This window comes from Somniosus microcephalus, chromosome 29 (assembly GCF_052327205.1).
Source record: "Somniosus microcephalus isolate GS21.2 chromosome 29, FLI_Smic_1.0, whole genome shotgun sequence".
In the NCBI taxonomy this organism is placed as follows: domain Eukaryota; kingdom Metazoa; phylum Chordata; class Chondrichthyes; order Squaliformes; family Somniosidae; genus Somniosus; species Somniosus microcephalus.
Window position 1 is genome coordinate 8,667,944 of NC_141015.1, and position 26,581 is coordinate 8,694,524.

The 26,581-nt window shown below is 49.9% G+C and overlaps 1 protein-coding gene across 1 annotated transcript in view; it reads right to left on the reverse strand.

Moving 5' to 3' along the window:
- The window catches only part of LOC147098456 (tetraspanin-5-like), a 111,932-nt gene extending 85,636 nt beyond the window's left edge, over positions 1 to 26,296 (reverse strand). Inside the window, exon 1 of the mRNA XM_085969979.1 lies at positions 26,104 to 26,296. Coding sequence (XP_085826105.1) covers positions 26,104 to 26,184 — 81 coding nt within the window. The 5' untranslated portion in view covers positions 26,185 to 26,296. The remainder of the gene's footprint in view (positions 1 to 26,103) is intronic.
- Positions 26,297 to 26,581: the final 285 nt, after the last annotated feature.

Below are 26,581 nucleotides of genomic sequence, written 5' to 3' on the forward strand. Positions count from 1 at the left end.
GGTTCAGGGCAAGAGGGGGACAGATACTCACCACTCAACTCGACAGCTGCAGGAACAATCAAGAAGCTCAACACCATCATTACAAAGGCTCATCACTACCTCTTGGCTTTTAGTTCTACACCTCGTGATAAAACCGTTCAGGTTTGTCAACAACGATCGACCCTTTTGAAATCCATGCTGGCTACTTCTAACTATTTTCTCTTTATCTAGATACCTGGTAATTTCATCCTTGATCTAATGCTCCCTCCCACAGATGTTGAACTAACCGGCCTGTAATTGCCTGGATTGGCTCGGTCTCCCTATTTATAAATGGGTCCTACATTGACCGCTCGCCAGTCCCCGCTCACACCCACACTCAGTACAACCGGGAGTAGAATTTCAGCGATCTTGCCAATCTCCTCCCTCAGGATCCTGGGGTGTATCCATTTGGGCCCTGGCTTTTAATCTTACTTTACCTTAACTAAAACATTCCTTTTATCCATCATAATAATCGCTCATCTCACTCTCAACCACGTCAGGATTCACCTCCTCTCCAATTTCCTCTTTAGTGAAGACCGATAAAGTACTTTTTAAATAACTTCCATATGAATTAAGCGCCCATGGAACTTAAACCCAGTGAGAGTCAGTGCCTCTGGAACTGTACCCCAGTGAGAGTCAGTGTCTGTGGAACTGTACCCCAGTGAGAGTCAGTGTCTGTGGAACTGTACCCCAGGGAGTGAGTGCCCGTGGAACTGTACCCCAGGGAGTCAGTGCCCGTGGAACTGTACCCCAGGGAGTCAGTGCCCGTGGAACTGTACCCCAGGGAGTCAGTGCCCGTGGAACTGTACCCCAGGGAGTCAGTGCCCGTGGAACTGTACCCCAGTGAGAGTCAGTGTCTGTGCAACTGTAACCCAGTGAGAGTCAGTGCCTGTGGAACTGTACCCAGTGAGAGTCAGTGTCTGTGGACTGTACCCCAGTGAGAGTCAGTGCCTGCGGAACTGTACCCCAGTGAGAGTCAGTGCCTGCGGAACTGTACCCCAGTGAGAGTCAGTGCCTGCGGAACTGTACCCCAGTGAGAGTCAGTGCCTGCGGAACTGTACCCCAGTGAGAGTCAGTGCCTGCGGAACTGTACCCCAGTGAGAGTCAGTGCCTGCGGAAATTAAACCCAGTGAGAGTCAGTGTCTGAGGAACTGTAACCTAGTGAGAGTCAGTGCCTGTGGAACTGTACCCCACTAAGAGTCAGTGTCTGTGGAACTGAGGGATTCAAAGTCATGGGACATTGGAACCGGTTCTGGGGGAGGTGGGACCAGTACAAACCGGACGGTTTGCACCTGGGCAGGGCCGGGACCGATGTCCTGGGGGAGTGTTTGCTAGTGCTCTGGGGGAGGGTTTAAACTAAAATGGCAGGGGGTTGGGAACCTGAGCAGGGAGACAGAGGAAAGGGAAACAAGGATAAAAACAAAAGTGGCAGTCAGAGAAATCAACGGTTTAAATCAAACATGGCCACAGTAAATAATAATTCTAATAGGTCTAAGAGCGTTAAAAAAACAAGCCTGAAGGTTTTGTGTCTTAATGCGAGGAGCATTCGTAATAAGGTGAATGAATTAGCTGCGCAAATAGAGGTAAATGAATATGATTTGATTGGGATTACGGAAACGTGGCTCTAGGGTGGCCAAGGCTGGGAACTCAACATCCAGGGATATTCAATATTCAGGAAAGATAGGCAAAAAGGAAAGGGAGGTGCGGTAGCATTGCTGGTTAAAGAAGGGATTAACACAATTGTAAGGAAGGATATTAGCTCTGATGATGTGGAATCTGTATGGGTAGAACTGAGAAATACCAAGGGGCAGAAAACATTAGTGGGAGTGGTATATAGACCTCCAAACAGTAATGCGGAGGTCGGGGATGGCATTAAAAGGGAAATTAGAGAAGTGTGCAATAAGGGCACAGTAGTCATCATGGGTGACTTTAATCTACATATAGATTGGGCTAACCAAATTAGTAACAATACTGTGGAGGAGGAATTCCGGGAGTGTTTACGGGATGGTTTCCTGGACCAATATGTCGAGGAACCAACCAGAGATCAGGCCATCTTAGACTGGGTATTATGTAATGAGAAAGGATTGATTAGCAATCTTATTGTACGAGGCCCCTTGGGTCGGAGCGATCATAATATGATAGAATTCTTCATTAAGATGGAGAATGAAGTAGTTGACTCAGAGACTAGGGTCCTGAATTTAAATAAAGGAAACTACGATGGTATGAGGCGCGAGTTGGGTAGGATTGATTGGGGAATGTCACTCAAAGGGTTGACGGTGGATAGGCAATGGCAAACATTTAAAGATCGCATGGATGAACTACAGAATTTGTTCATCCCAGTTTGGCATAAAAATAAAACAAAAAAGGCGACTCAACCGTGGCTAACAAGGGAAATTAGGGATAGCATAAGATCCAAGGAGAGGACATATAAATTGGCCAGAAAAAGCAGTAAACCTGAGGATTGGGAGCAGTTTAGGATTCAACAAAGGAGGACAAAGGGATTAATTAAGATGGGGAATATAGGAGAGTAGAATATGAGAGTAAGCTTGCAGGGAACATAAAAAGTGACTGTAAAAGCTTCTATAGATATGTGAAGAGAAAAAGATTGGTGAAGTCAAGCGTAGGTCCTTTGCAGTCAGAATCAGGGGAATTTGTAATGGGGAACAAAGAAATCGCAGACCAATTAAATACATATTTTGGTTCTGTCTTCACAAAGGAGGACACAAATAACCTCCCAGAGATGTCGGGGAACATAGGGTCTGATGAAAGGGAGGAACTGAAAGACATCAGTATTTGTAGGGAAATGGTGTTAGGGAAATTGACGGGATTGAAGGCCGATAAATCCCCAGGGCCTGATAATCTACATCCTAGGTACTTAAGGAAGTGGCCCTAGAAATAGTAGATGCATTGCTGATCATCTTCCAACATTCGATGGAATCTGTAACAGTACCCATGGTTTGGAGGGTAGCTAATGTTACCCCACTATTCAAAAAAGGTGGTAGAGTGAAAACGGGGAATTACAGACAAGTAAGCCTGACATCGGTAGTGGGGAAAATGCTAGAGTCCATTATAAAAGATGTAATAGCAGAGCACTTGGAAAACAGTGACAGGGTCGGACAAAGCCAACATGGATTTACAAAAGGTAAATCGTGCTTGACTAATCTACTGGAATTTTTTGAGGATGTAACTGGTAGAATAGATAAGGGAGAACCAGTGGATGTGGTGTATTTGGACTTTCAGAAGGCTTTCGATAAGGTCCCGCATAAGAGATTAGCGTGTAAAGTTAAGGCACATGGGATTGGGGGCAAGGTATTGACTTGGATAGAGAACTGGTTGGCAGACAGAAAGCAAAGAGTTGGAATAAACGGGTCTTTTTCCGAGTGGCAGGCAGTGACTAGTGGGGTACCGCAGGGATCGGTCCTTGGGCCCCAGCTATTCACAATATATATTAATGATCTAGACAAGGGAACTAGATGTAATATCTCCAAGTTTGCAGACGACACAAAGCTGGGTGGGCGTGTGTGCTGTGAGGAGGATGCCGAGAAGCTCCAGAATGATTTGGACAGGTTGGGTGATTGGGCAGAAGCGTGGCAGATGCAATATAACGTGGATAAATTCGAGGTTATCCACTTTGGTGTCAAACACAAGGCGGCAGATTATTATCTGAATGGCAATAGATTGGGAGAAGGGGAAGTGCAACCAGACCTGGGTGTCCTTGTGCACCAGTCGCTGAAGGTAAGCATGCAGGTGCAGCAGGCGGTTAAGAAGGCAAATGGTATGTTGGCCTTCTTAGCGAGATGGTTTGAGTACAGGAACAAGGATGTCTTGCTGCAGTTGTACAGGGCCTTGGTGAGACCACATCTTGAGTACTGTGTGCAGTTTTGGTCGCCTTATCTGAGGAAGGATGTTCTTGCCATGGAAGGAGTTCAGCAAAGATTCACCAGGCTGATACCTGGGATGGCAGGAATGACGTATGAGGAGAGATTGGGTCGATTGGGCTTATACTCGCTGGAGTTTAGAAGAATGAGAGGGGACCTCATTGAAACCTATAAAATTCTGACAGGACTGGACAGACTAGATGCAGGAAGGATGTTCCCGATGGTCGGGGAGTCCAGAACCAGGGGTCACAGTCTAAGGATAAGGGGTAAGCCATTTAGGACAGAGATGAGGAGGAATTTCTTCACCCAGAGAGTGGTGAACCTGTGGAATTCTCTACCACAGAAGGCAGTAGAGGCCAGTTCATTAAATATATTCAAGAAGGAGTTGAATATATTTCTTAAGGCTAAAGGGATCAAGGGATATGGGGAGAAAGCAGGGACAGAGTACTGAACTTGGATGATCAGCCATGATCGCATTGAATGGCGGAGCAGGCTCGAGGGGCCGAATGGCCTACTCCTGCTCCTATCTTCTATGTTTCAGCCGTTTAGATAAGACCCGTCCCTCATCAGAATCTGTCCCCCCTCGAGTGTTAGCGAAGTTGGAACAGTATCGAGAGAAAGTTTATTCAAGTACAGAGAGGAAATATGGTGCAGGAAACAGTCAAGGCCAGTCATTAGGATAAAGGAAGTGAACTTTGAAACAAAGTCTTCTTCAGACTCTTTTGAAGCTGGTGCTGGAGCCCTGCTGTCTTCACACTCGCTCTCTGTAAATAACTCTCTTAGTTTGAGCACAGGATCTCTAATCACAGTCACCAGCTGTTGCTGAGGAATTGCTCGACCCCACCCAGCGACTGGAGAGATAACGGTGGGAAGGTTGGCGCACGATCCCGGGTTGCAGTTAGGTTGCTAGAATTTGCCTCAGCACCCTTGGGTTGGCAATAAGCTCGAGTTGCTGCTCCCAACAGTCCAGAGATTGCGCATGAGGCAGAAGCACCCACAGTTGGTGAGAAGTTAGCAAGAGTCTCGCTGGCAGCTCCGCCACTCTTCACTGTGCTGCCACTGCCCAAGGGCTTCACCGGGCACCTTTGGGTTCGGCCTTGCCAGGATGTGGTGTTAATTATTTGCTGCGCCTGCCGAGGGCCGCCCCCCACACACCTGCCCAGGGCCGCCCCCCACACACCTGCCCAGGGCCGCCCCCCACACACCTGCCCAGGGCCGCCCCCCACACACCTGCCCAGGGCCGCCCCCCACACACCTGCCCAGGGCCGCCCCCCACACACCTGCCCAGGGCCGCCCCCCACACACCTGCCCAGGGCCGCCCCCCACACACCTGCCCAGGGCCGCCCCCCACACACCTGCCCAGGGCCGCCCCCCACACACCTGCCCAGGGCCGCCCCCCACACACCTGCCCAGGGCCGCCCCCCACACACCTGCCCAGGGCCGCCCCCCACACACCTGCCCAGGGCCGCCCCCCACACACCTGCCCAGGGCCGCCCCCCACACACCTGCCCAGGGCCGCCCCCCACACACCTGCCCAGGGCCGCCCCCCACACACCTGCCCAGGGCCGCCCCCCACACACCTGCCCAGGGCCGCCCCCCACACACCTGCCCAGGGCCGCCCCCCACACACCTGCCCAGGGCCGCCCCCCACACACCTGCCCAGGGCCGCCCCCCACACACCTGCCCAGGGCCGCCCCCCACACACCTGCCCAGGGCCGCCCCCCACACACCTGCCCAGGGCCGCCCCCCACACACCTGCCCAGGGCCGCCCCCCACACACCTGCCCAGGGCCGCCCCCCACACACCTGCCCAGGGCCGCCCCCCACACACCTGCCCAGGGCCGCCCCCCACACACCTGCCCAGGGCCGCCCCCCACACACCTGCCCAGGGCCGCCCCCCACACACCTGCCCAGGGCCGCCCCCCACACACCTGCCCAGGGCCGCCCCCCACACACCTGCCCAGGGCCGCCCCCCACACACCTGCCCAGGGCCGCCCCCCACACACCTGCCCAGGGCCGCCCCCCACACACCTGCCCAGGGCCGCCCCCCACACACCTGCCCAGGGCCGCCCCCCACACACCTGCCCAGGGCCGCCCCCACACACCTGCCCAGGGCCTGGCTTTGTCTTTCTGTGGGTGCCCTGAACTCAAGACTGAAACGCAGGGACTTTCACAAGATCCCTGTACAGACACTCGGTGTAGAGAGTCCGGGCAGTGCACAAAGCAGCACATCGGAGGACCCCAGAGTCCGGCTCAGACTGAAGCAGCGCTCCTTTGCTACAGAACTGTCCAGTTACAGAGGGTGGTCCCAACCCACAGGGTAGGTGGAGCCCATGCTCCATCCACACTCTTGCGATGAGATAGTCACTTTACCGAGGCAGTGGTGGCTGCTCCTGAACGTGGGAGGGGGAAGAAAATCAAACCCACCCCACCTCCCTACCTTTGCTCCATATTCCTGGATACCCTTGTCCTACAAAAATCTATCGAGCTCAGTCTTGAAAGCAGCTCCAACTGACCCCCAGCATCCACAGCCTTTCAGGGGGGGGGTGGGAGGAAGAGATTTCTAGATTTCCACCACCCTTTGTGTGGAAGATGTGCTTCCAGATTTCACTCCTGAACAACCTGGCTTTAATTTTAAGATTATGCCCCCTTGTTCTGGACTCTCCCCACCAGAGGAAATAGTTTCTCTCCATCTACTCTAATGAATCCCTTTATCATTTTAAATGCCTCAATTAGATCACCCCTCAACCTTCTAAACTCATGGGAACACAAGCCAAGTTTATGCAACTGGTCCTCAATTTAACACTAAGCTCTGGCATCCTTCTGAGGAAATACAAAAAGAGAATGAGACAGAGAGACAGAGTTAAGGAGACAGCGTCAGAGAGAAAGAGAGGAACAGTAACACAAGACAGCAGATAAAGCTTAGAGACCATATTCTCCGCGCAACCCCGTGGGAGATTGTCTAGTCATATCAAAAATCTTGTATCTCTGCAAACTTCCTGTTTACAGAACCTCACTTCCTGCCATCACTTGTGTCAAAATTTTCAGTTATAAATTATAAATAAACTAGGGTTTATTTCTAGAGGGATAGAATTGAAAAGTAGAGAAGTTAAAGCTAACCTGCATCAAACCTTGGTTAGACCACACTTGGAGCACTATGTACAGTTCTCGTTGCCATATTATAAAAGGGATATAGAGACACTGGAGAGGGTGCAGAGAAGATTTACAAGGATGACACCAGAAATGTGAGGTTATACCTAGCAGGAGAAGATGAACAGGCTGGGTCTCTTTTTTCTTGAAAAGAGAAGGCTGAGGGGTGACCTAATAGAGGTCTTTAAAATTATGAAAGGTTTTGATAGAGTGGATACAGAGAGAATGTTTCCACTTGTGGGGAAGAGCAAAACAAGAGGCCATCAATATAAGATAGTCACCAAGAAATCCAATAGGGAATTCAGAAGAATCTTCTTTACCCAGAGAGTGGTGAGAATGTGGAACTCGCTGCCACAGGGAGTGGTTGAAGTGAATAGTATAGATACATTTAAGGGAGGCGAGATAAGCATATGAGGGTGAATGGAATAGAGGGTTATGCTGATAGAGTTATATGTGGAAAAACAGGAGTCGGCCATTCGGCCCTTCGAGCCTGCTCCACCATTCAATAAGATCTTGGCTGATCTTCTACCTCAACTCCACTTTCCTGCACTATCCCCATATCCCTAGATTCCCTTAAAATCCAAAACTCTATCGATCTCAGTCGTTGAGTATATTCAGCCCTCTGGGGTAGAGAATTCCAAAGATTCACCACCTTCTGAGTGAAGAAATTTCTCCTCATCTCGGTCCTAAATGGCCGAACCCTTATTCTGAGACTGTGACCCCTGGTTCTAGACTCCCCAGCCAGGGGAAACATCCTCCCTGCATCTACCCTGTTAAGCAAGCCCTGTATGAATTTTGTATGTTTCAATGAGATCACCTCTCATTCTTCTAAACTCTAGGGAATATAGGCCTAGTCTACTCAATCTCTCCTCATAGGTCAATCCCCCATCCTAGGAACCAGTCTGGTGAACCTTCGTTGCAATCCCTCTATGGCAAGTATATCCTTCCTTAGGTAAGGAGACCAAAACTGTCCACAATACTCCAGGTGTGGTCTCACCAGGGCCCTATATAATTGCAGTAAGACGTCTTTACTCTATACTCAAATCCTCTTGTAATAAAGGCCAACATACCATTTGCTTTCCTAATTGCTTGCTGTACCTGCATGTTAACTTAGTGATTTGTGTACAAGGACATCCAGGTCCCTCTGAACACCAACATTTCCCAATCTCACACCATTTAAAAAACTCTGCTTTTCTATTTTTCCTACCAAATTGGATAACTTCACATTTCTCCACATTATATTCCATTTGCCATGTTCTTGCCCACTCACTTAGCCTGTCTATATCCCCTTGAAACCTCTTTGCATCCTCCTCACAACTTACATTCCCACCCAGCTTTGTATCATCAGCAAACTTGGATATTTACATTTGGTCTCCTCATCCAAATCATTGATGTAGATTGTGAATAGCTGAGGCCCAAGCACTGATCCTTGCTGTACCCCACTAGTTACAGCCTGCCAACCCGAAAATGACCTGTTTATTCCTACTCTCCGTTTTCTGTCCGTAAACCAATCCTCAATCCATGCTAGTATATTACCCCCAATCCCATAAGCCCTAATTTTGTTTAATAACCTCTTGTGTGGCACCTTATCGAATGTCTTCTGAAAATTCAAATACACCACTTATATCCTATATGTAAAATTCCTACTCCCACATTTATAATGGAACCCGTCTATGTAAACTTGTCACACTGTAATTATACCCTCCCACCAGCAGTGGCACTGCAGCACCTCAATTTACATCTCAATTTACGCTCCAATTAACTCTACCCCACCCAACCCCCGGTCCCATTATCCCCACGTGCCCGCCCCTCCCTCCCCCCCTCCCCGCCCCTCCAACCCTACTGGTCTCAATTTCCACGTGCCACTCAGTGAGAGATCACTTGAAGGAGAAACATTTGCAGGGCTCTGGGGAAAGAGCAGGGAGTGGGGCTAATTGGAGAGCTCTTTCAAAGAGCTGGCACAGGCACGATGGGCCGAATAGCCTCCTTTTGTGTTGAATGATTCTATAAATAAATGCAATTGTTGTGTATTTTTTAAGCAAGATCTAACCCCCTGTATCCATGTCGACACATCATCATTGTGCTTTTCTTAATCACTATTCTCTCTTTCAGGATAATTTCTATTACCTCACCCACTACCGAGATCAGACCTCCAGCTCTATAATTCACTGGGATCCCCTTCAGTGCTAATTGGTAGTTTCAGTCAGAGGCCACAGAATGGCTGGTGCAAAAAACAGAAACATGTCACACTGATGCAGTCTTCCAAGATTAGGGCCTGTTGCTGGGGCCGAGTAAGGGAGGTTTGCTCTGAATCTAACCTAACTTTGGAGTGCTTGATCCTTGCTGTCTGTAATAGTAATATCCCTCAGCTTTGCAATCATAAAATTCATAGTAAATAATCAGGTCAGAAGGTGGAGAAGTCCTGCAGCCAGTGTCACTGGAATCTCCTGCTGCCCTGGTCACAAAGCAGGGAGGCTTGCGTCTAAAGCAGCTTCCTGTCACTCTGCACACATACACAAGGCACCACAGGAAATAAGGAGTCACGACATTTTCTGTTTCACGCATAAAAGCAACTTGACTGGGTGCATGTTGCTTGTCACACCATCCCTACTGGGGATAGGTGCAAGCAGGGCAGGGGAGGGGAGGGGGTGGTGAAGATAGTGAAGGGAAGGTACTGTGATCAGAAGAACAAGGAGGGACGGCCATGGATGACAACCCATCCCAGGCTTACTGCAGAACTGCAACCAGAGAAAACCAGGGCTGTTCAATGCTGCGGCCACCATCCTGCATCGGAGGTACAGGTAGACTACCCTTTATCCGGACTTCCGAAAACCGAAACCCTCTAAAAACCGAAGGTTTTTTCGTTCAGCGTAAGTCGTGCGCACGACCCCCCGCGGACCCCGCCAGCCCCGACAACCGCCGACCCCCCCGCGGACCCCGACAACCGCCAACCCCCCCGCGGGCCCCGACAACCGCCGACCCCCCCCGCGGACCCCGACAACCGCCGACCCCGCCAGCCCCGACAACCGCTGACCCCCCCGCGGACCCCGCCGGCCCCGACAACCGCCGACCCCCCCGCGGACCCCGCCAGCCCCGACAACCGCCGACCTCCCCGCGGACCCCGCCAGCCCCGACAACCGCCGACCCCCCCCGCGGACCCCGCCGGCCCCGACAACCGCCGACCCCCCCCCGCGGACCCCGCCGGCCCCGACCCCGACTGACTTACGCTGAGCGTCAGCGTAAGTCGTGCGCACGACCCCCCGCCGACCCCCGCCGACCCCCCTTCCGAAATCCGAAATTCTCCTTTATCCGAAACTCGGCTGGTCCTGAGGTTTTCGGATAAAGGATAGTCTACCTGTACTGCCAATACTAGTGAATGTAAATTGATCGCAAGGGAGACGCCTAATCTAATGCTGGAACAGAGCGATATCCCATTATCCTGTTACCCAATTCTTCAGTTGAGTCCGGCAGGGACTGTGTGCCCAGTGCTGGAAGCAGAGCACGTAGACCGAAAGGAATACTGACAACACATCGAATCTCTCGGTCTCCTTGCTATTTAACTCAATGGTTTTCTATGTGATATCACCAAACCATTTACACTGAAGTCTGATGCACTCACGCTTTGTGTGGGGCTCAGTGTGTTGATACACTGCACTCTGGCTCAATCAATATCCTGGGAATTGGGTTATGTGGCGTAGTTCAAAACAAGGTCATCGAGGTGGCACCGCTGAACCTCCTGTGCTGTTGCTCCCTCCTACAAACAATAATTGATTCATACAAATTTCTTTTGCAAACATGTTCCTGATGCTGGGTCCAGACCCCGGTGCTGGGTCCAATCCCCGGTGCTGGGTCCAGACCCCGGTGCTGGGTCCAGACCCCGTGCTGGGTCCAATCCCCGGTGCTGGGTCCAATCCCCGGTGCTGGGTCCAATCCCCGGTGCTGGGTCCAGACCCCGGTGCTGGGTCCAGACCCCGGTGCTGGGTCCAGACCCCGGTGCTGGGTCCAATTCCTCTCAACTGTGTCCGAAGCGGGATAACACCAAACAGAGGTGGTGGTGATGGGTACAGGTCTGTCACTGGGAGGGTCTGTCACGGGGGGGGGGGTCTGTCACGGGGGGGGGGGGGGGGGAGAGGAGCAGACGGAGTGAATACACACGCTGAAGATGGGCTGCTGAGATTTTAGTGTTTTTAGTGTCTAAAGTGGGGAAAAAAGTTTCATTTCAAGTTTTAAAAGTTTTAAAGTTAAATTTATTTCTAGTTAAGTTAGCTTAGTTTTGTTTAGTTAAGTTTAAGTTTAGATTAGTCTAGATTAAGTAAGGAAGGAAAAGACTGCCAAAAAGACCACCAAAGGAAAAAAAAACCAGAGGAAATTAGAAAAAAAAAAGCCAAAGCAAAAAGAAATAAGGGAAGAAATATACAAACCCAAAGAAGAACCCGAACAGCGGCCGCACGGGGCCACAGCAGCATCAGAAGCGAGGTGACTCGGCCGCATCGGGAACCGAGGCGAGGTGACTCAGCGAAGGCCGCACGGAGACGCAGCGGCAGCCGGAGCGAGGTGACTCGGGGAGGCCGCTTCGGGAAACGAGGCGAGGCGAATCGGGGAGGCCGCACGGAGACGCAGCGGCAGCCGGAGCGAGGTGACTCGGGGAGCCCGAGCGGCGAACGAGACACGGCCCGAGTGGCGGCCGCAGTCCAGCACCCGAGCGACGGCCGCAATCCAGCATCCGAGCGACGGCCGCAATCCAGCATCCGAACGGAGAACGAGGCACAGCCCGAGCGGCGGCTGGGATAGAAAGCCCGGGAAAGGCCAGAGGAGCCAGGCCCAGAGACCTCGGAGGAGAAGGGGAGCAACCAGAAGGCTCCCAGAAGCAAACCAAGACCGTGAGTACAGGGCCCAGGGAGGGAGACTGAAGCCAGGGAAAGGCCCGAGGAGCCAGGCTGAGACAGAGGCCCAGAGACCTCTGAGGGGGAGGGGAACAGCCCGAAAGCACCGGGAAACAGCGGCTCACAGACTCAGACCTGAGAAGGGTGAACCCAGGAGCCGAGGCCCAGGGACCACGGGGTCGGAGAGGGGGACCGGGAAAGGTCGCGAACAGGGAGAGGGAAACACCAAACCCGGGGCCCCAGAAAAGCTTATTCTAAGATCAACAATACTTTACCAAAAATGAGCGAATCAGAAGGTCCACAACAGCCCCCGAGGGACACTGAGAGCAACTGTTTCCAGAGTCCCCCCAACACCGCAAAAAAAGCTATAAAAGCGATCAAGCATGATCAGATGAGAGAAAAACCAGAAAATCTTTTTGCTGACTGGTACATCAATGGGACAAAAAGTAACCTAATTTTCTACTCAGATCAGCCAGCGGCTTGGATCACAGCAATAAAATCACACTATACCAGTGTTAAGATAGAAAATACCGCAAATGGGTCCAAAATGAAAATTAACACACCAGGAGACAGTTCAACCACGACTGTCAACGCGTACAATACCGGAACAATATTAGTGCAAGGCAACCTCGACAAATTTGCAACGGCCTTCAGGACACTGAAAAGATTAACTAAGAGGGGAAGGAACAGCCCCAGAGTGGCTCGCACTCCCCCCAACATTGACAACTTACCAGGAGGAAATCTGCCTGGTCAGGAGGTGAACGAGCCACACAGTTCAAACCAGACACTAACCCCGGGGACCCACAGCCACACGATACAACTGACAAACCCCAGCATAACTACCAGGGAGGAAGCCACACATAGTCCCCCTACCAATCCCAGCTCACCAAGAGAAGAGCAGCATAGCCAGGAAGTGAGTGAGCCTTCCAGGGCCGACCAGACACATACCCCGGGATCACACAGCCAGATACAACCAAAAGATAAATTTAATCAATTAGAGATAGAGATGGTTAAACTTAGAGAGGAGTTCCTCAAAATGAATCACGAACAAAAGCAGGAGAGGGAGAGACACAAGAGAGAGAGCTGAATCTACTTGAGAACCAGGTGAATCTACTTAGGAATCAGGTGAAAGAGCTGCAGGAAAAAGAAGAGAGCCATAGAGGAGAGATAACACCATTAGACCAGCAACCAGAGGCTAGGGATAAGACAAGACAGAGCCGGACGGAACGGCTGCACTCCCACACGGAACAAAAGCAACAGACACACAATACAAGGGGTGCCACACAGACCGACCAGCATACTGATTCTCAATCTTCCCCCACCACCGTGGAACCACAAGCGAGCCACTCACAAGAGGTACGCACACACCAGACACCCCAGCCCAGCACACACACTATGAGTCCAGGCGAAAGCCACCAGACAGTAAACACAAACAAGGCTGACATCGTAATACTCATAGACTCAAATGGGAAATTTCTATGGGAGAAAAAGCTCTTCCCTAGAAGTAAAGTAGAAAAGATCTGGTGCCCAACAACAGACAGAGCCATGGGATGGCTGACCAAAGCCAGATTAGGCTCCCCCCAACACATAATAATACACACGGGCACAAATGACCTAAAGGCCCAACAGAAAGAGGTAGCAACATCGCTCAGAGCAATGATTAGGAAGGCAAGCAGTACATTCCCAAACACTAGAATCACTGTTTCCACAATATTGCCGAGAACAGACTTCAACAACAACACAATTCATGAGATAAATGCCAGCATTGCAAGAGACTGCGAATCAAACCACAACGTGCACCTGGCCCAACACCCCACCCTCGATGAGGAATGTCTTTACGACCACGTCCACATCCAAAGGAAAAGAATATCGATCTTTGCTAAAGCCCTGAAGGACGTCGCTTTTAACCGGGTCCATACCCAGACTCCAAGAGGACCTCCCCCCCGACCACCAGAGATCAGCGGGGTACATATCAGGAACACTACAAAGACCACCACCGCACCAACCGAGACCAGAGAGGATCCCCATGCAAAACAACAATATCAGACCTGCACCACTCCTGTCCCACAGGGGAATAGGACCGCTCCCAGCCAGACAGAGGGAGAGATGCACAGGACGTACGCAATACCTCAGACAGAAACAATCCATTAAGAGACAATAAGCAGATGTGCAGCAGCATCTACTTCCGCCTTATGGATCAAGGACTAATTAATAGAAAGAACTGTAACCAAATAGTATTAACTTTTATAGACAACTGAAGTGATCTTTTTTTCCCCCACACTCAGACACGACAAACACATACCACTCTTTAACCTATCATAGTAAAAGATCAAACTTAACATGAAATCCTTATATATTTCGACCTGGAATATCCAAGGTCTACGCTCTTCGGTGCTAGACGTGAAGAGTTGGACCCCAGAGTTCATAGATGAAACTAAAGATCTAGATATTATCATTTTACAGGAAACTTGGTATAAAGGAAAAGGACACACTGGCTGTCCCCAAGGGTACACTGAGCTGGTGGTCCCCTCCAATAAATTACCAAGTGTAACCCAAGGCAGAGACTCCGGAGGCATACTGATCTGGTTTAAAACAGAACTTAAGAATTACATCAAATTTATAAAAAAAGGGCGAAAACCACATGTGGCTCAAACTTGAGAGGGAGATTATCTCAAACACCAAAGATGTTTACATTTGCGCACTTTATATCCCTCCAATTGATTCCCCGTACTTTAAAGAGGACACCTTCTCCAACATGGAGGGGGAAATTATCCAATACCAGGCCCAGGGGAACGTGTTGATCTGTGGGGACCTCAATTCAAGAACGGGCGAAGAACCAGACTTCACCAATAATCAGGGAAACAATTACGTATTCGGGAATAACCACTTTGACATCCCTTCCCTTCCATACAGGCATAACTGCGACAAGCAGTCAAATACCAACGGAAAACAGCTACTACAGCTCTGTCGAAACCTGGGTCTGTACATTGTCAATGGTAGGTTCATAGGAGACCTCCTAGGAAGATCGACCTATTGCTCACCTCTTGGCTGCAGCACAGTAGACTATATGATTACAGACTTAGACCCATCCTCTTTCAGAGCATTCACAGTCAAACCACAAACAACACTGTCAGATCACAGTCAAATTACTATGTATCTCAAAAAGACAGAAACAAACAACATAGAAACACAACCCAGTAAACTGTACAACACCAAAAAATCGTACAGATGGGCCAAAAACGACACGGAAAAATACCAGAAAACAATTAGCAATGCATCAACTCAAGCTCTCTTAGACACCTTTCTGGATAACATGTACACTCACAATAAAGAAGGCGTAAACCAGGCAGTTATTAACCTAAACAATATTTTTGATAATTTGGCAACAAGTGCAAACTTGAAAGCTCGCAAGAACAAACCCAAAACAAAAAACTATGAAAAATGGTTTGACCCAGATTGCCATAACATGAGGAAAAAACTTAGAAAAATATCAAACCAAAAACACAGACATCCAGAAAATGAGGAATTACGCCTTACTTATTGTCAGACACTAACACAATACAGAAACACACTCAGAACCAAAAAAGAGCAATATATTAAGAATACACTCAGCTCCATGGAGGAATCCATTGATTCCAATTGTTTCTGGGACAACTTGAAAACACTACACAAAAAACAACACGACGATTTGTCCATTCAAAATGGGGACACATGGGTAAACCACTTTGAAAAATTATACCAGAAAAACACACTAAGACCAGAGCAACACCAAATATGCAAAAAACTGGAAAAGCTAGAAATGGCCATAAAAGATAACCAAAACCCGCTAGACGCCATAATAACAGAAAAAGAACTTCTTGAAAAAATCAAGGACCTGCGACCAGGAAAAGCTTGCGGGACAGACGGCATACTAAACGAGATGATTAAACACGCAGACGACAAAATGAAACTGGCTATCCTAAAACTCTTCAACTTGGTTCTGAGTGTCGGTTATTTCCCTGACATCTGGAACAAAGGACTCATAACGCCCATATACAAAAGTGGGGACAAAATCGACCCAAACAACTATCGAGGCATCTGTGTAAACAGTAACCTGGGGAAGGTATTCTGTAGCATCATAAACAAAAGACTTATAAACTTCCTTGAGGAGCACAATGTCTTGAGTAAAAGCCAAATTGGATTCCTGCCAAACTATAGAACATCCGATCATATCTTCACCCTACAGACCCTAATTGACAAACACATTCACCATAACAAAAGCAAAATCTACGCATGCTTTGTAGATTTCCAGAAGGCTTTCGACTCCATCTGGCATGACGGTTTATTCCTGAAACTTATCGAAAGCGGGGTAGGAGGGAAAACATATGATGTAATTAAATCAATGTACACAAACAACAAATGTGCAGTTAAAATTGGAGACAAACAAACAAAATACTTCCCACAGGGGCGGGGGGTGACGCAGGGCTCGCCAATCTCACCGACACTCTTTAATATTTACATTAATGGATTGGCAAAACTACTTGAACAATCTACAGCACCCGGCCTCACCCTATATGAATCCAAGGTTAAATTCCTCCTCTATGCAGACGACCTGGTTCTGCTGTCACCAACTAAGGACGGCCTACAGCAGAACCTGGACCTGCTGGAGTCGTACTGCCAGACTTGGGCCCTGACAATAAATCCCCAAAAAACCAAAGTCCTTGTGTTCCAGCAAAGATCCAAACATCAGGGACCCAAAATAAATTTCACAGTAGGAACAACCAAAATTGAACAAACCACTAACTACACATACTTGGGCTTAAAAATCAGTTCTACGGGAAACTTCAAACTGGCTGTGAATGAACTGAAAGAGAAAGCAAGAAGGGCTTTCTATGCCATCAAAAAATCAATCCAAATAGAAATCCCAATTAGCATTTGGCTCAAAATTTTCAAATCAGTAATTGAACCAATTGCACTCTATGGCAGTGAGGTATGGGGACCGCTAACACAACAAGAATTTGCAAAATGGGACAAACACCCAATTGAGATCCTACATGCAGAATTCTGTAAAAGTATCCTCCGGACTCAAAGGAAAACAGTAAACAATGCATGCAGGGCGGAACTAGGCCAATATCCATTAATAATCACTATCCAAAAAAGAGCCACCAAATTTTGGAACCACCTACAAATGAGCAACCCCCAATGCTATCACTACGACGCCCTGAAATGCCAAGAGCTGACCATAAAGAAGAATACCCTCAGTCAACTAGTCCTGGGACTCAGTGAAGTAACTACTAACAATAACCAGCCCCAGGACAGTGACAGGGTAACACAAAGAATTCGACCCAACACAATCGTCGCTAAGCAAAAGGAAAAATATGACATATTGGGCAGAAACAACAAAAACCCAAAGCAAACTCAATTGCTACTTGGCCCTAAACAGACAATACAACATAGCTGATTACCTGACCATGGTAAAGGATAACAAACTGAGAAGAACCTTGAGAAGGTACAGACTTAGCGAACATAGCCTAGCGATCGAAAAAGGCAGACACAGGCAGACCAGGCTGCCAAGAGAAGACAGGATATGCTCTCACTGCAGTCAGGGAGTAGTGGAGACAGAGATGCACTTCCTCACAGCCTGTGGAAAATATCAGGGCATCAGGGAGAATTTCTACCAAAAATTCTCACAAATATGCCCTGAATTCAGAAATCTGAATGACAACCAAAAACTCCCATTCCTACTGGGGGAGGAGAGAAGCTGTGTAACACTGGCGGCACACTATGTTACAGCTTGCCATGAACAGAGGGACAACCAGTAAACTAAGAAAAGAGTATATATAAACAAGGCGAATGTATATTTATACACTCAGGGATATACCTGTTTATACACTGTATGAATAAAACTGCGTTTATGTGTTCAACCATAAATGTATTTTGATGCTTTGGCAACATAAGATGTACCTTATCATGCCAATAAAGCGATTTGAATTTGAATTTGAATCACCCACCCCTATCGATTAGCACAGGATGTATCGGAGCTGCTGCGCTCGGATTGCTGGCACAGTACAGATAAAATTTGCAAACTGGCAGTGAGCTGAACCAAAGAGGAAGCCACAGGTGCCGTGCCTGATGTCAGCACAGATATCAGAGCCTCACTGTAAACAGCCTGCTGTTCATTCCTGACCTGCCCAATGCAAAACTTACTCCAAGTATCGCTCCATCACTTGTTAAAGATAAATCCATCTGAAACACTATTCACAGGATGTTCCAAAGCAGGTGCATGTTTCTGATCCCAATAGGTTTCACCGGGGCCCCCAGTTCTATTTCTGACAGCAATGAATGTCTCCAGTGATTGCACTGGGACCTGCGCCATCAGAGCAACGGAGCACAGGGTCCCTGTGTAATATCTATAAAATGCCAACAGGCAACTGGGGCAAACAGTCCCCAGTATATTGAGGAAGGATGTTAAGGCCATGGAGAGTGTGCAGAAGAGAGTCACTAAAAGCTAGAAGACTTGCATTTATATAGCACCTTTCATTACCTCAGGATGTCCCAAAGCACTTCACAGCCACTGAAGTACTTTTTGAAGTGTAGTCACCGTTGTAATGTAGGAAACGCAGCAGCCAATTTGCACACAGCAATGTCCCACAAACAGCAATGTGATAATGACCAGATAATCTGTTTTTAGTGATGTTGGTTGAGGGATAAATATTGACCAGCACACTTTGGTTTAACGTCTCATCCAAAATATGGCACCTCCGACAATGCAGCCCTCCTTCAGTGCTGCACTGACCATGTACGTGAAGGAGTTTGACTGGACAGATTATAAATCCAGGAAAGTTTATATAAAGTAGGACATGAAAGGTTAGCTGGCGTAGCTCGTGCTTCCTTATTGGGTTTGAATCTACTTCCTCTAGAACCTTCTGTGCCCTTGAGAAGCATCACAGTCTGTTGACCCCAGCCTCGATTTTTGTGCTCAAGTCTCTGGAGTGGGACTTGAACCCACGACCTTCTGATTCCGAGACAAGAGAGAGAGCGGCCCACTGTCCCAGGGGAGGTGAGGATTCAGTTACAAGGAGAGACGCGAGAAACTGGGCTCTGATCACAAGGAGATCTGATAGAAAGTGTTCACATTATAAAGGATGTGGAGATGCCGGTGTTGGACTGGGGTGGACAAATGCAAGAAGTCACACAACACCAGGTTATAGTCCAACAGCTTTATTTGAAATCACAAGCTTTCGGAGCACTGCTCCTTCGTCGGGTGAAGTGGAGAAATGCATATAGGCATCTGTGCTGGCATATACGCTGTGCCTATATGCATCTCTTCACTTCACCTGACGAAGGAGCAGCGCTCCGAAAGCTTGTGATTTCAAATAAAGCTGTTGGACTATAACCTGGTGTTGTGTGACTTCTTACATTATAAAAGGATTTGGTGAGGTAAAGAGGGAAAAACGATTACCACTGGTTGAAGAGTCACTAACTGGACAGAATATATTTAAGATTGTGACCAAAAGAATGAAGGGAGCGATTAGGAGAATTTTGTTTATGCACAGCGTGGTTAGGATAGGGAACGTCCTCCAGAAACAGGGCATCACTTAGGAAACATCCCAACAACTCTGCTCAGGGGCACAGAAGGTTTTGGAAGAAGTGGTTTGGAAGCCAATAAGAACGCACGCGGTACAGCAGCTAACCTTTCTACTTTAAATCAACAATTCTTGGATTTGAAATCTGCCCAGTCAAACTCTTTCACCTACACATGGACACACAGCAGCCCCACTCCTGCACTGGCTCAGGAGACGCCCCCGACAACAGGGGCAGGATTCAGGGAAGGGGCCAGCAGACTGGGTCCATCGCCAATATCCTGCTCCACAATGGACTGGAAACTTGCTGATTGTTAAATGTGGGCCGGGAACCGTGGGAATGTTTTCCTGCTCAGCTTGCAGCGGATCTTTAGCTGCACAGACTGAGATTACTGCCTGCCCGCCCCCACTCCCCCCCCTAGAGACTGCCCGCCCCCACTCCCCCCCTAGAGACTGCCCGCCCCCCCCCAAGAGGCTGCCCGACCCCCCACCCCCCCAGAGACTGCCCGCCCCCCCACCCCCCCCAGAGACTGCCCGCCCCCCCCACCCGGCGACTGCCCGCCCCCACTCCCCCCCTAGAGACTGCCCGCCCCCCCGAGAGACTGCCCGCCCCCACACTCACCCAGAGACTGCCTGCCCCCACTCCCCCCTAGAGACTGCCCGCCCCCACTCACCCGCAGAGACTGCCCGCCCCCACACCCGCCCAGAGACTGCCCGCCCAGAGACTGCCCGCCCCCACACCCCCCTAGAGACTGCCCGCCCCCACACCCGCCCAGGGACTGCCCGCCCCCCCACCCGCCCAGAGACTGCCCGCCCCCACACCCGCCTAGAGACTGCCCGCCCCCACACCCGCCTAGAGACTGCCCGCCCCCACACCCGCCTAGAGACTGCCCGCCCCCACACCCGCCTAGAGACTGCCCGCCCCCACACCCGCCTAGAGACTGCCCGTCCCCACCCCCCTAGAGACTGCCCACCCCCACACCCGCCTAGAGACTGCCCGCCCCCACACCCGCCTAGAGACTGCCCGCCCCCACACCCGCCTAGAGACTGCCCGTCCCCACCCCCCTAGAGACTGCCCACCCCCACAGAGACTGCCCGCCCGCACACACCCCCAAGAGACTGCCCGCCCCCACACCCGCCTAGAGACTGCCCACCCGGCCCCACACCCTCCCCCCCAAGAGACTGCTCACACAAAACCGCCCCCCACCCCGAGACTGTCTCAGACACCCCACACCTCACATAGCCGAGACCCAGTTCTGTTGTAAGACAACAGTAGGTGGAGTTGGGGAGTGCGGTTGAAAGAAAGAAAAATAAAGTACTGTGCTGTGCATTTATACAGTGCCTTTCACTACCTCAGGACATCCCAAAGCACTTTGGGAACACAGGAGGAGGCCATTCAGCCCCTCGAGCCTGTTCCGCCATTCTATTAGATCATGGCTGATCTGTGACCTGACTCCATCCACCTGCCTTGGCTCCAAGTTTCTTTATACCCTTGTCCAGCAAAAATCTATCGATCGCGTATTTAAAATGATTAATTGAGCCCCAGCATCTGCTGGTTTCTGTGGGAGAGAGTTCCACACTTGTACCACCCTTTGCGTGCAGAAGTGTTTCCTAACTTCTTTCCTGATGGCCTGGCTCTGATTTTAAGGTTTTGTCCCCTTGTCCTAGACTCCCCCCACCAGCGGAAAAAGTTTCTCTCTATCTAGCCTATCGATTCCTTTCAAAATCCTAAAAACCTCAATCAAATCACCCTTAACCTTCTATATTCCAGGGAATAAAAGCCTAGTTGATGTAATTTCTCCTCATAATCTAACCCTTGGAGTCCTGGTAACATTCCGGTGAATCTGCGCTGTGCTCCTTCCAAGGCCAATATATCCTGTCTAAGGTGTGGTGCCCAGAACTGTACACAGTGCTCCAGGTGTGGTCTAACCAGGGCTTTGTGTAGCTGTAGCAAACTTCCTCCCCCTTATATTCTAGCCCTTATGTTATAAACGTTATAAAGACTAACATTTCATTAACCTTTATGATTTTTTTGTACCTGACCACTACATTTTAGTGATCTGTGTACACGAACCCCTAATTCTTTGGACCTCCACTGTTCCGAGCTTTTCACTATTTAAATAATTGGGTTGGGGCGCCAAAGTAGCGCAAAAGTCGGCGGAGCGCAGGATTTAGCGCAGCGATCGGAGTGATACCAGTCGCCAGATATTCAGTTTCAGTGCCCCTCGAGGGACACGGGGCAAGGCTCGAGGCGCTCCGCGTCCCTCTTAGGGCGCTGAAACTGATTATCGCAGCGCTACGTGCCGCAGCGCCACATGCTATGGCACGGCACGCTGCGGTACTGCAGGCCTTCCTCCCACTGTTAAGGGGGAGGTGCCTGCAACAGCGCGATCCCCAATCGCGAGTGCCGGCAAATGAGCCCGGCACCAAGGAGAAGTGCCGGGCTCTCGGGAAACAGCCGGCAATGCCGCGGGGGGGGGGGGGGGGGGGGGAGGCGCGGTTAGGAGGCCGGGGACGGAGGTGCTGGCAGGCGGCCGCCGAAAAAGCGGTCGCCCCGCACCTCCACCTTAACTTGTGCCGCTGCCGGCACAGTAAGGCCCCGTGAACCGGGCGCGGGTAGCGAGTGGCGCAACTGCGGCATTCGCTACCAAATATCGCGAACGGGGCACTGCGCACACTGATGACGTCATCGGTGGCGGCGCAGCGCAACAGGCTAACGCCACTATTAGCGCCCCTACTGAATATCGCCGGAGACGCAGCCAGTGGCGCTACAGCCACTGACTGCCTCTTTAGGCGCTAACAGGTGGCGCTACTCACCCAATTTCTCCCCCTAAGATCTATCCTTTTTAGGTCCAAAACTGATGGACGAGGGAACTAGATGTAATATCTCCAAGTTTGCAGACGACACAAAGCTGGGTGGGTGTGTGTGCTGTGAGGAGGATGCCGAGAAACTCCAGTATGATTTGGACTGATTGGGTGATTGGGCAGAAGCATGGTAAATGCAGTATAACGTGGATAAATGCGAGGTTATCCACTTTGGTGTCAAAAACAAGGCGGCAGATTATTATCTGAATGGCAATAGATTGGGAGAAGGGGAAGTGCAGAGACCTGGGCGTCCTTGTGCACCAGTCGCTGAAGGTAAGCATGCAGGTGCAGCAGGCGGTTAAGAAGGCAAATGGTATGTTGGCCTTCGTAGCGAGAGGGATTGAGTACAGGAACAAGGATGTCTTGCTGCAGTTGTACAGGGCCTTGGTGAGACCACATCTTGAGTACTGTGTGCAGTTTTGGTCGCCTTATCTGAGGAAGGATGTTCTTGCCATGGAAGGAGTGCAGCGAAGATTCACCAGGCTGATACCTGGGATGGCAGGAATGACGTATGAAGAGAGATTGGGTCGATTGGGCTTGTACTCGCTGAAGTTTAGAAGAATGAGAGGGGATCTCATTGGAACTTATAAAATTCTAACAGGACTAGACAGACTAGATGCAGGAAGGATGTTCCCGATGGCAGGGGAGTCCAGAACCAGGGGTCACAATCTAAGGATAAGGGGTAAGCCATTTAGGACAGAGATGAGGAGGAATTTCTTCACCCAGAGAGTGGTGAACCTGTGGAATTCTCTACCACAGAAGGCAGTAGAGGCCAATTCATTAAATATATTCAAGAAGGAGTTGGATATATTTCTTAAGGCTAAAGGAATCAAGGGATATGGGGAGAAAGCAGGGACAGGGTACTGAATTTGGATGATCAGTCATGATCTCATTGAATAGCGGAGCAGGCTCGAGGGCCGAATGGCCTACTCCTGCTCCTATCTTCTATGTTTCTATGACCTCACACTTAGACAATGAAGTACTTTTGAAGTTTAGAAGAAGTGTGGTCACTGTTGTAATGTAGGAAACGCAGCAGCCAATTTGTGCACAGCAAGGTCCCACAAACAGCAATGTGATAATGACCAGATCATCTGTTTTACTAATGTTGCTGGAGGGATAACTATTGGCCCCAGGACTCCCCTGGTCTTCTTACAGTAGGGCCATGGCATCTTTTACATTCATCTGAGAGGATCTTGTTGTTCACGATTTACATAAACGATTTGGACTCGGGAATCGGAAATACAATTTCAAAATTTGCGAACACCACCAAATTTGGGGGGGGGGGGGGGGGGGGGGTGTAGTTAATACCGAGGAAGACTGCGACAAAATACAAGACATTAATAAACTTGCAGAATGGGTGTGTAATTGGCAAATAAATTTAAATATACATAAGTGTGATGTGGTACATTTTGGGAGGAAGAATAAGTAGGTCACATACTCCTTGGAAAATATGTGTCTAAGTGGGGTAGAGGAGCAGGGATCTGGGGGTACAGATACACAAGTCACTAAAAGTAGCGACGCAGGTTAATGAGGCCATAAAAAAACAAACCAAGCACTGGGGTTTATTTCTAGAGGGATAGAATTGAAAAGCAGAGAAGTCAAGTTAAATTTGTATAGAACCTTGGTTAGACCACACTTGGAGTTCTGTGAACAGTTCTGGTCTCCCTATTATAAAAAGGATATAGAGACACTGGGGAAGGTGAAAGAGAGATTTACAAGGACAATACCAGAACTGAGAGGTTACACCTATCAGGACACATTGAACAGGCTGGGGCCCCTTTCTCTAGAAAAGAGAAGGCTGAGAGGGGTGACCTAATGAAAGGGTTCGATAGGGTAGACGTAGAGAAAATGTTTCCACTTGTGGAGAGTCCAAAACTAGGGGTCAAAATATAAGATAGTCACTAAGAAATCCAATAGGGAGAAACTTCTTTACCCAGAGAGTGGCGAGAATGTGGAACTCGCTGCCACAGGGAGTGGTTGAGGTGAATAGTATCGATGCACTTAAGGGGAAGCGAGATAAGCACGAGGGAGAAAGGAGGATCTGCTGATAGAGTGAGACGAAGAGGGGTGGGAGGAGGCTCGTGTGGAACATAAACACCGGCATCGACCAGTTGCGCTGAATGGCCTATTTCTGAGCTGTACACTCGATGTAACTCTATATAAATGCAAGTTGTTGTTGTTAGCTGTTTTCTGATTGGCCGATGTAACGCAGCATTTGGTTTGTTTTGTTGAGCGAGTGACCACGGTCAGTACAGTTTCTGCTCTCTCTCCCACATCCCTTTCAGCCTCTCATCAATTCTTCCATTATGTTGTTGCTATTTTTCTGTATTGAATTTTATCAGCTCATTGTCCAGGCCCTTCTGTACCCTCACACACTGCTGCCCCTCCCCACAAGTTTGGTGTTAGACGTGAATATACCCTGAGTTTCTAAATCCAGGGGGTGACTGCAGTTTATAACAGCCCATCTCTCCAGCCCATCGCACCCCTTGACTACTCGCCGCCACTTCCCTTTCGCCAAGGCCAACTTTCACCCACGATAACCAGTACCTGAAGTTCATGTGGAACCTTACCAGGGCTTTATGGCAGTCCAACATTACCTCACAAGGCTTTTCAACAATTCCTCAGAAATGGGAGGGAGGTGAGAGCAACCCCCACCCCTGAAATACCTCCCATCACCCCAAATACCCCCACCCCTGAAATACCTCCCATCCCCCCAAATACCCCCACCCCTGAAATACCTCCCATCCCCCCAAATACCCCCACCCCTGAAATACCTCCCATCACCCCAAATACCCCCACCCCTGAAATACCTCCCATCACCCCAAATACCCCCACCCCTGAAATACCTCCCATCACCCCAAATACCCCCACCCCTGAAATACCTCCCATCACCCCAAATACCCCCACCCCTGAAATACCTCCCATCACCCCAAATACCCCCACCCCTGAAATACCTCCCATCACCCCAAATACCCCCACCCCTGAAATACCTCCCATCACCCCAAATACCCCCACCCCTGAAATACCTCCCATCACCCCAAATACCCCCACCCCTGAAATACCTCCCATCACCCCAAATACCCCCACCCCTGAAATACCTCCCATCACCCCAAATACCCCCACCCCTGAAATACCTCCCATCACCCCAAATACCCCCACCCCTGAAATACCTCCCATCACCCCAAATACCCCCACCCCTGAAATACCTCCCATCACCCCAAATACCCCCACCCCTGAAATACCTCCCATCACCCCAAATACCCCCACCCCTGAAATACCTCCCATCACCCCAAATACCCCCACCCCTGAAATACCTCCCATCACCCCAAATACCCCCACCCCTGAAATACCTCCCATCACCCCAAATACCCCCACCCCTGAAATACCTCCCATCACCCCAAATACCCCCACCCCTGAAATACCTCCCATCACCCCAAATACCCCCACCCCTGAAATACCTCCCATCACCCCAAATACCCCCACCCCTGAAATACCTCCCATCACCCCAAATACCCCCACCCCTGAAATACCTCCCATCACCCCAAATACCCCCACCCCTGAAATACCTCCCATCACCCCAAATACCCCCACCCCTGAAATACCTCCCATCACCCCAAATACCCCCACCCCCAAAATACCCCATCACCGCAACACCCCCACCCCCGAAATACCACATCACCCCAAATACCCCCCCATCACCCCAAATACCCCCCCATCACCCCAAATACTCACGCCTACACAGACTTACCCAGAAGATGATGTTGAAGACGAATAGGACGTATTTGATTAAGCAGCTGACTTGTGCCCCCTGGTACTTGTAATGTGGCATCTCGGCAATCGGCGTCCCGCTGGAGATTCAACAAACCCGGGGGCGACACACCCGAGGAACCCGCACCCACTGCCCGGCTCCGGTTCTCTTCTCTTCTCTGCTCTTCTCTTCTCTTCTCTTCTCTCCTCTCCTCTCCTTCCTCTCTCTCTCTCTCTCTCTCTCTCTCTCTCTCCCCTCGCTCCCGGCTCTCTCCAGCTAGCACCACTCCCTCCAGGAGACACTCGGCTAAACCCAGCTCTTAATTTTAAGGCGGAGCAGGAAGCGGGGAAACTCGGACCCGCCTTCAAGCGTCAGCCAGAGCCGGAACCAGAGAGAGGAAACCAGTGAGATAGAGTAAAGCGAGAAGGCGGAGCGAGAGAGAAATACAACAGGGAGATAAAGGAACCATGGGGTCGGA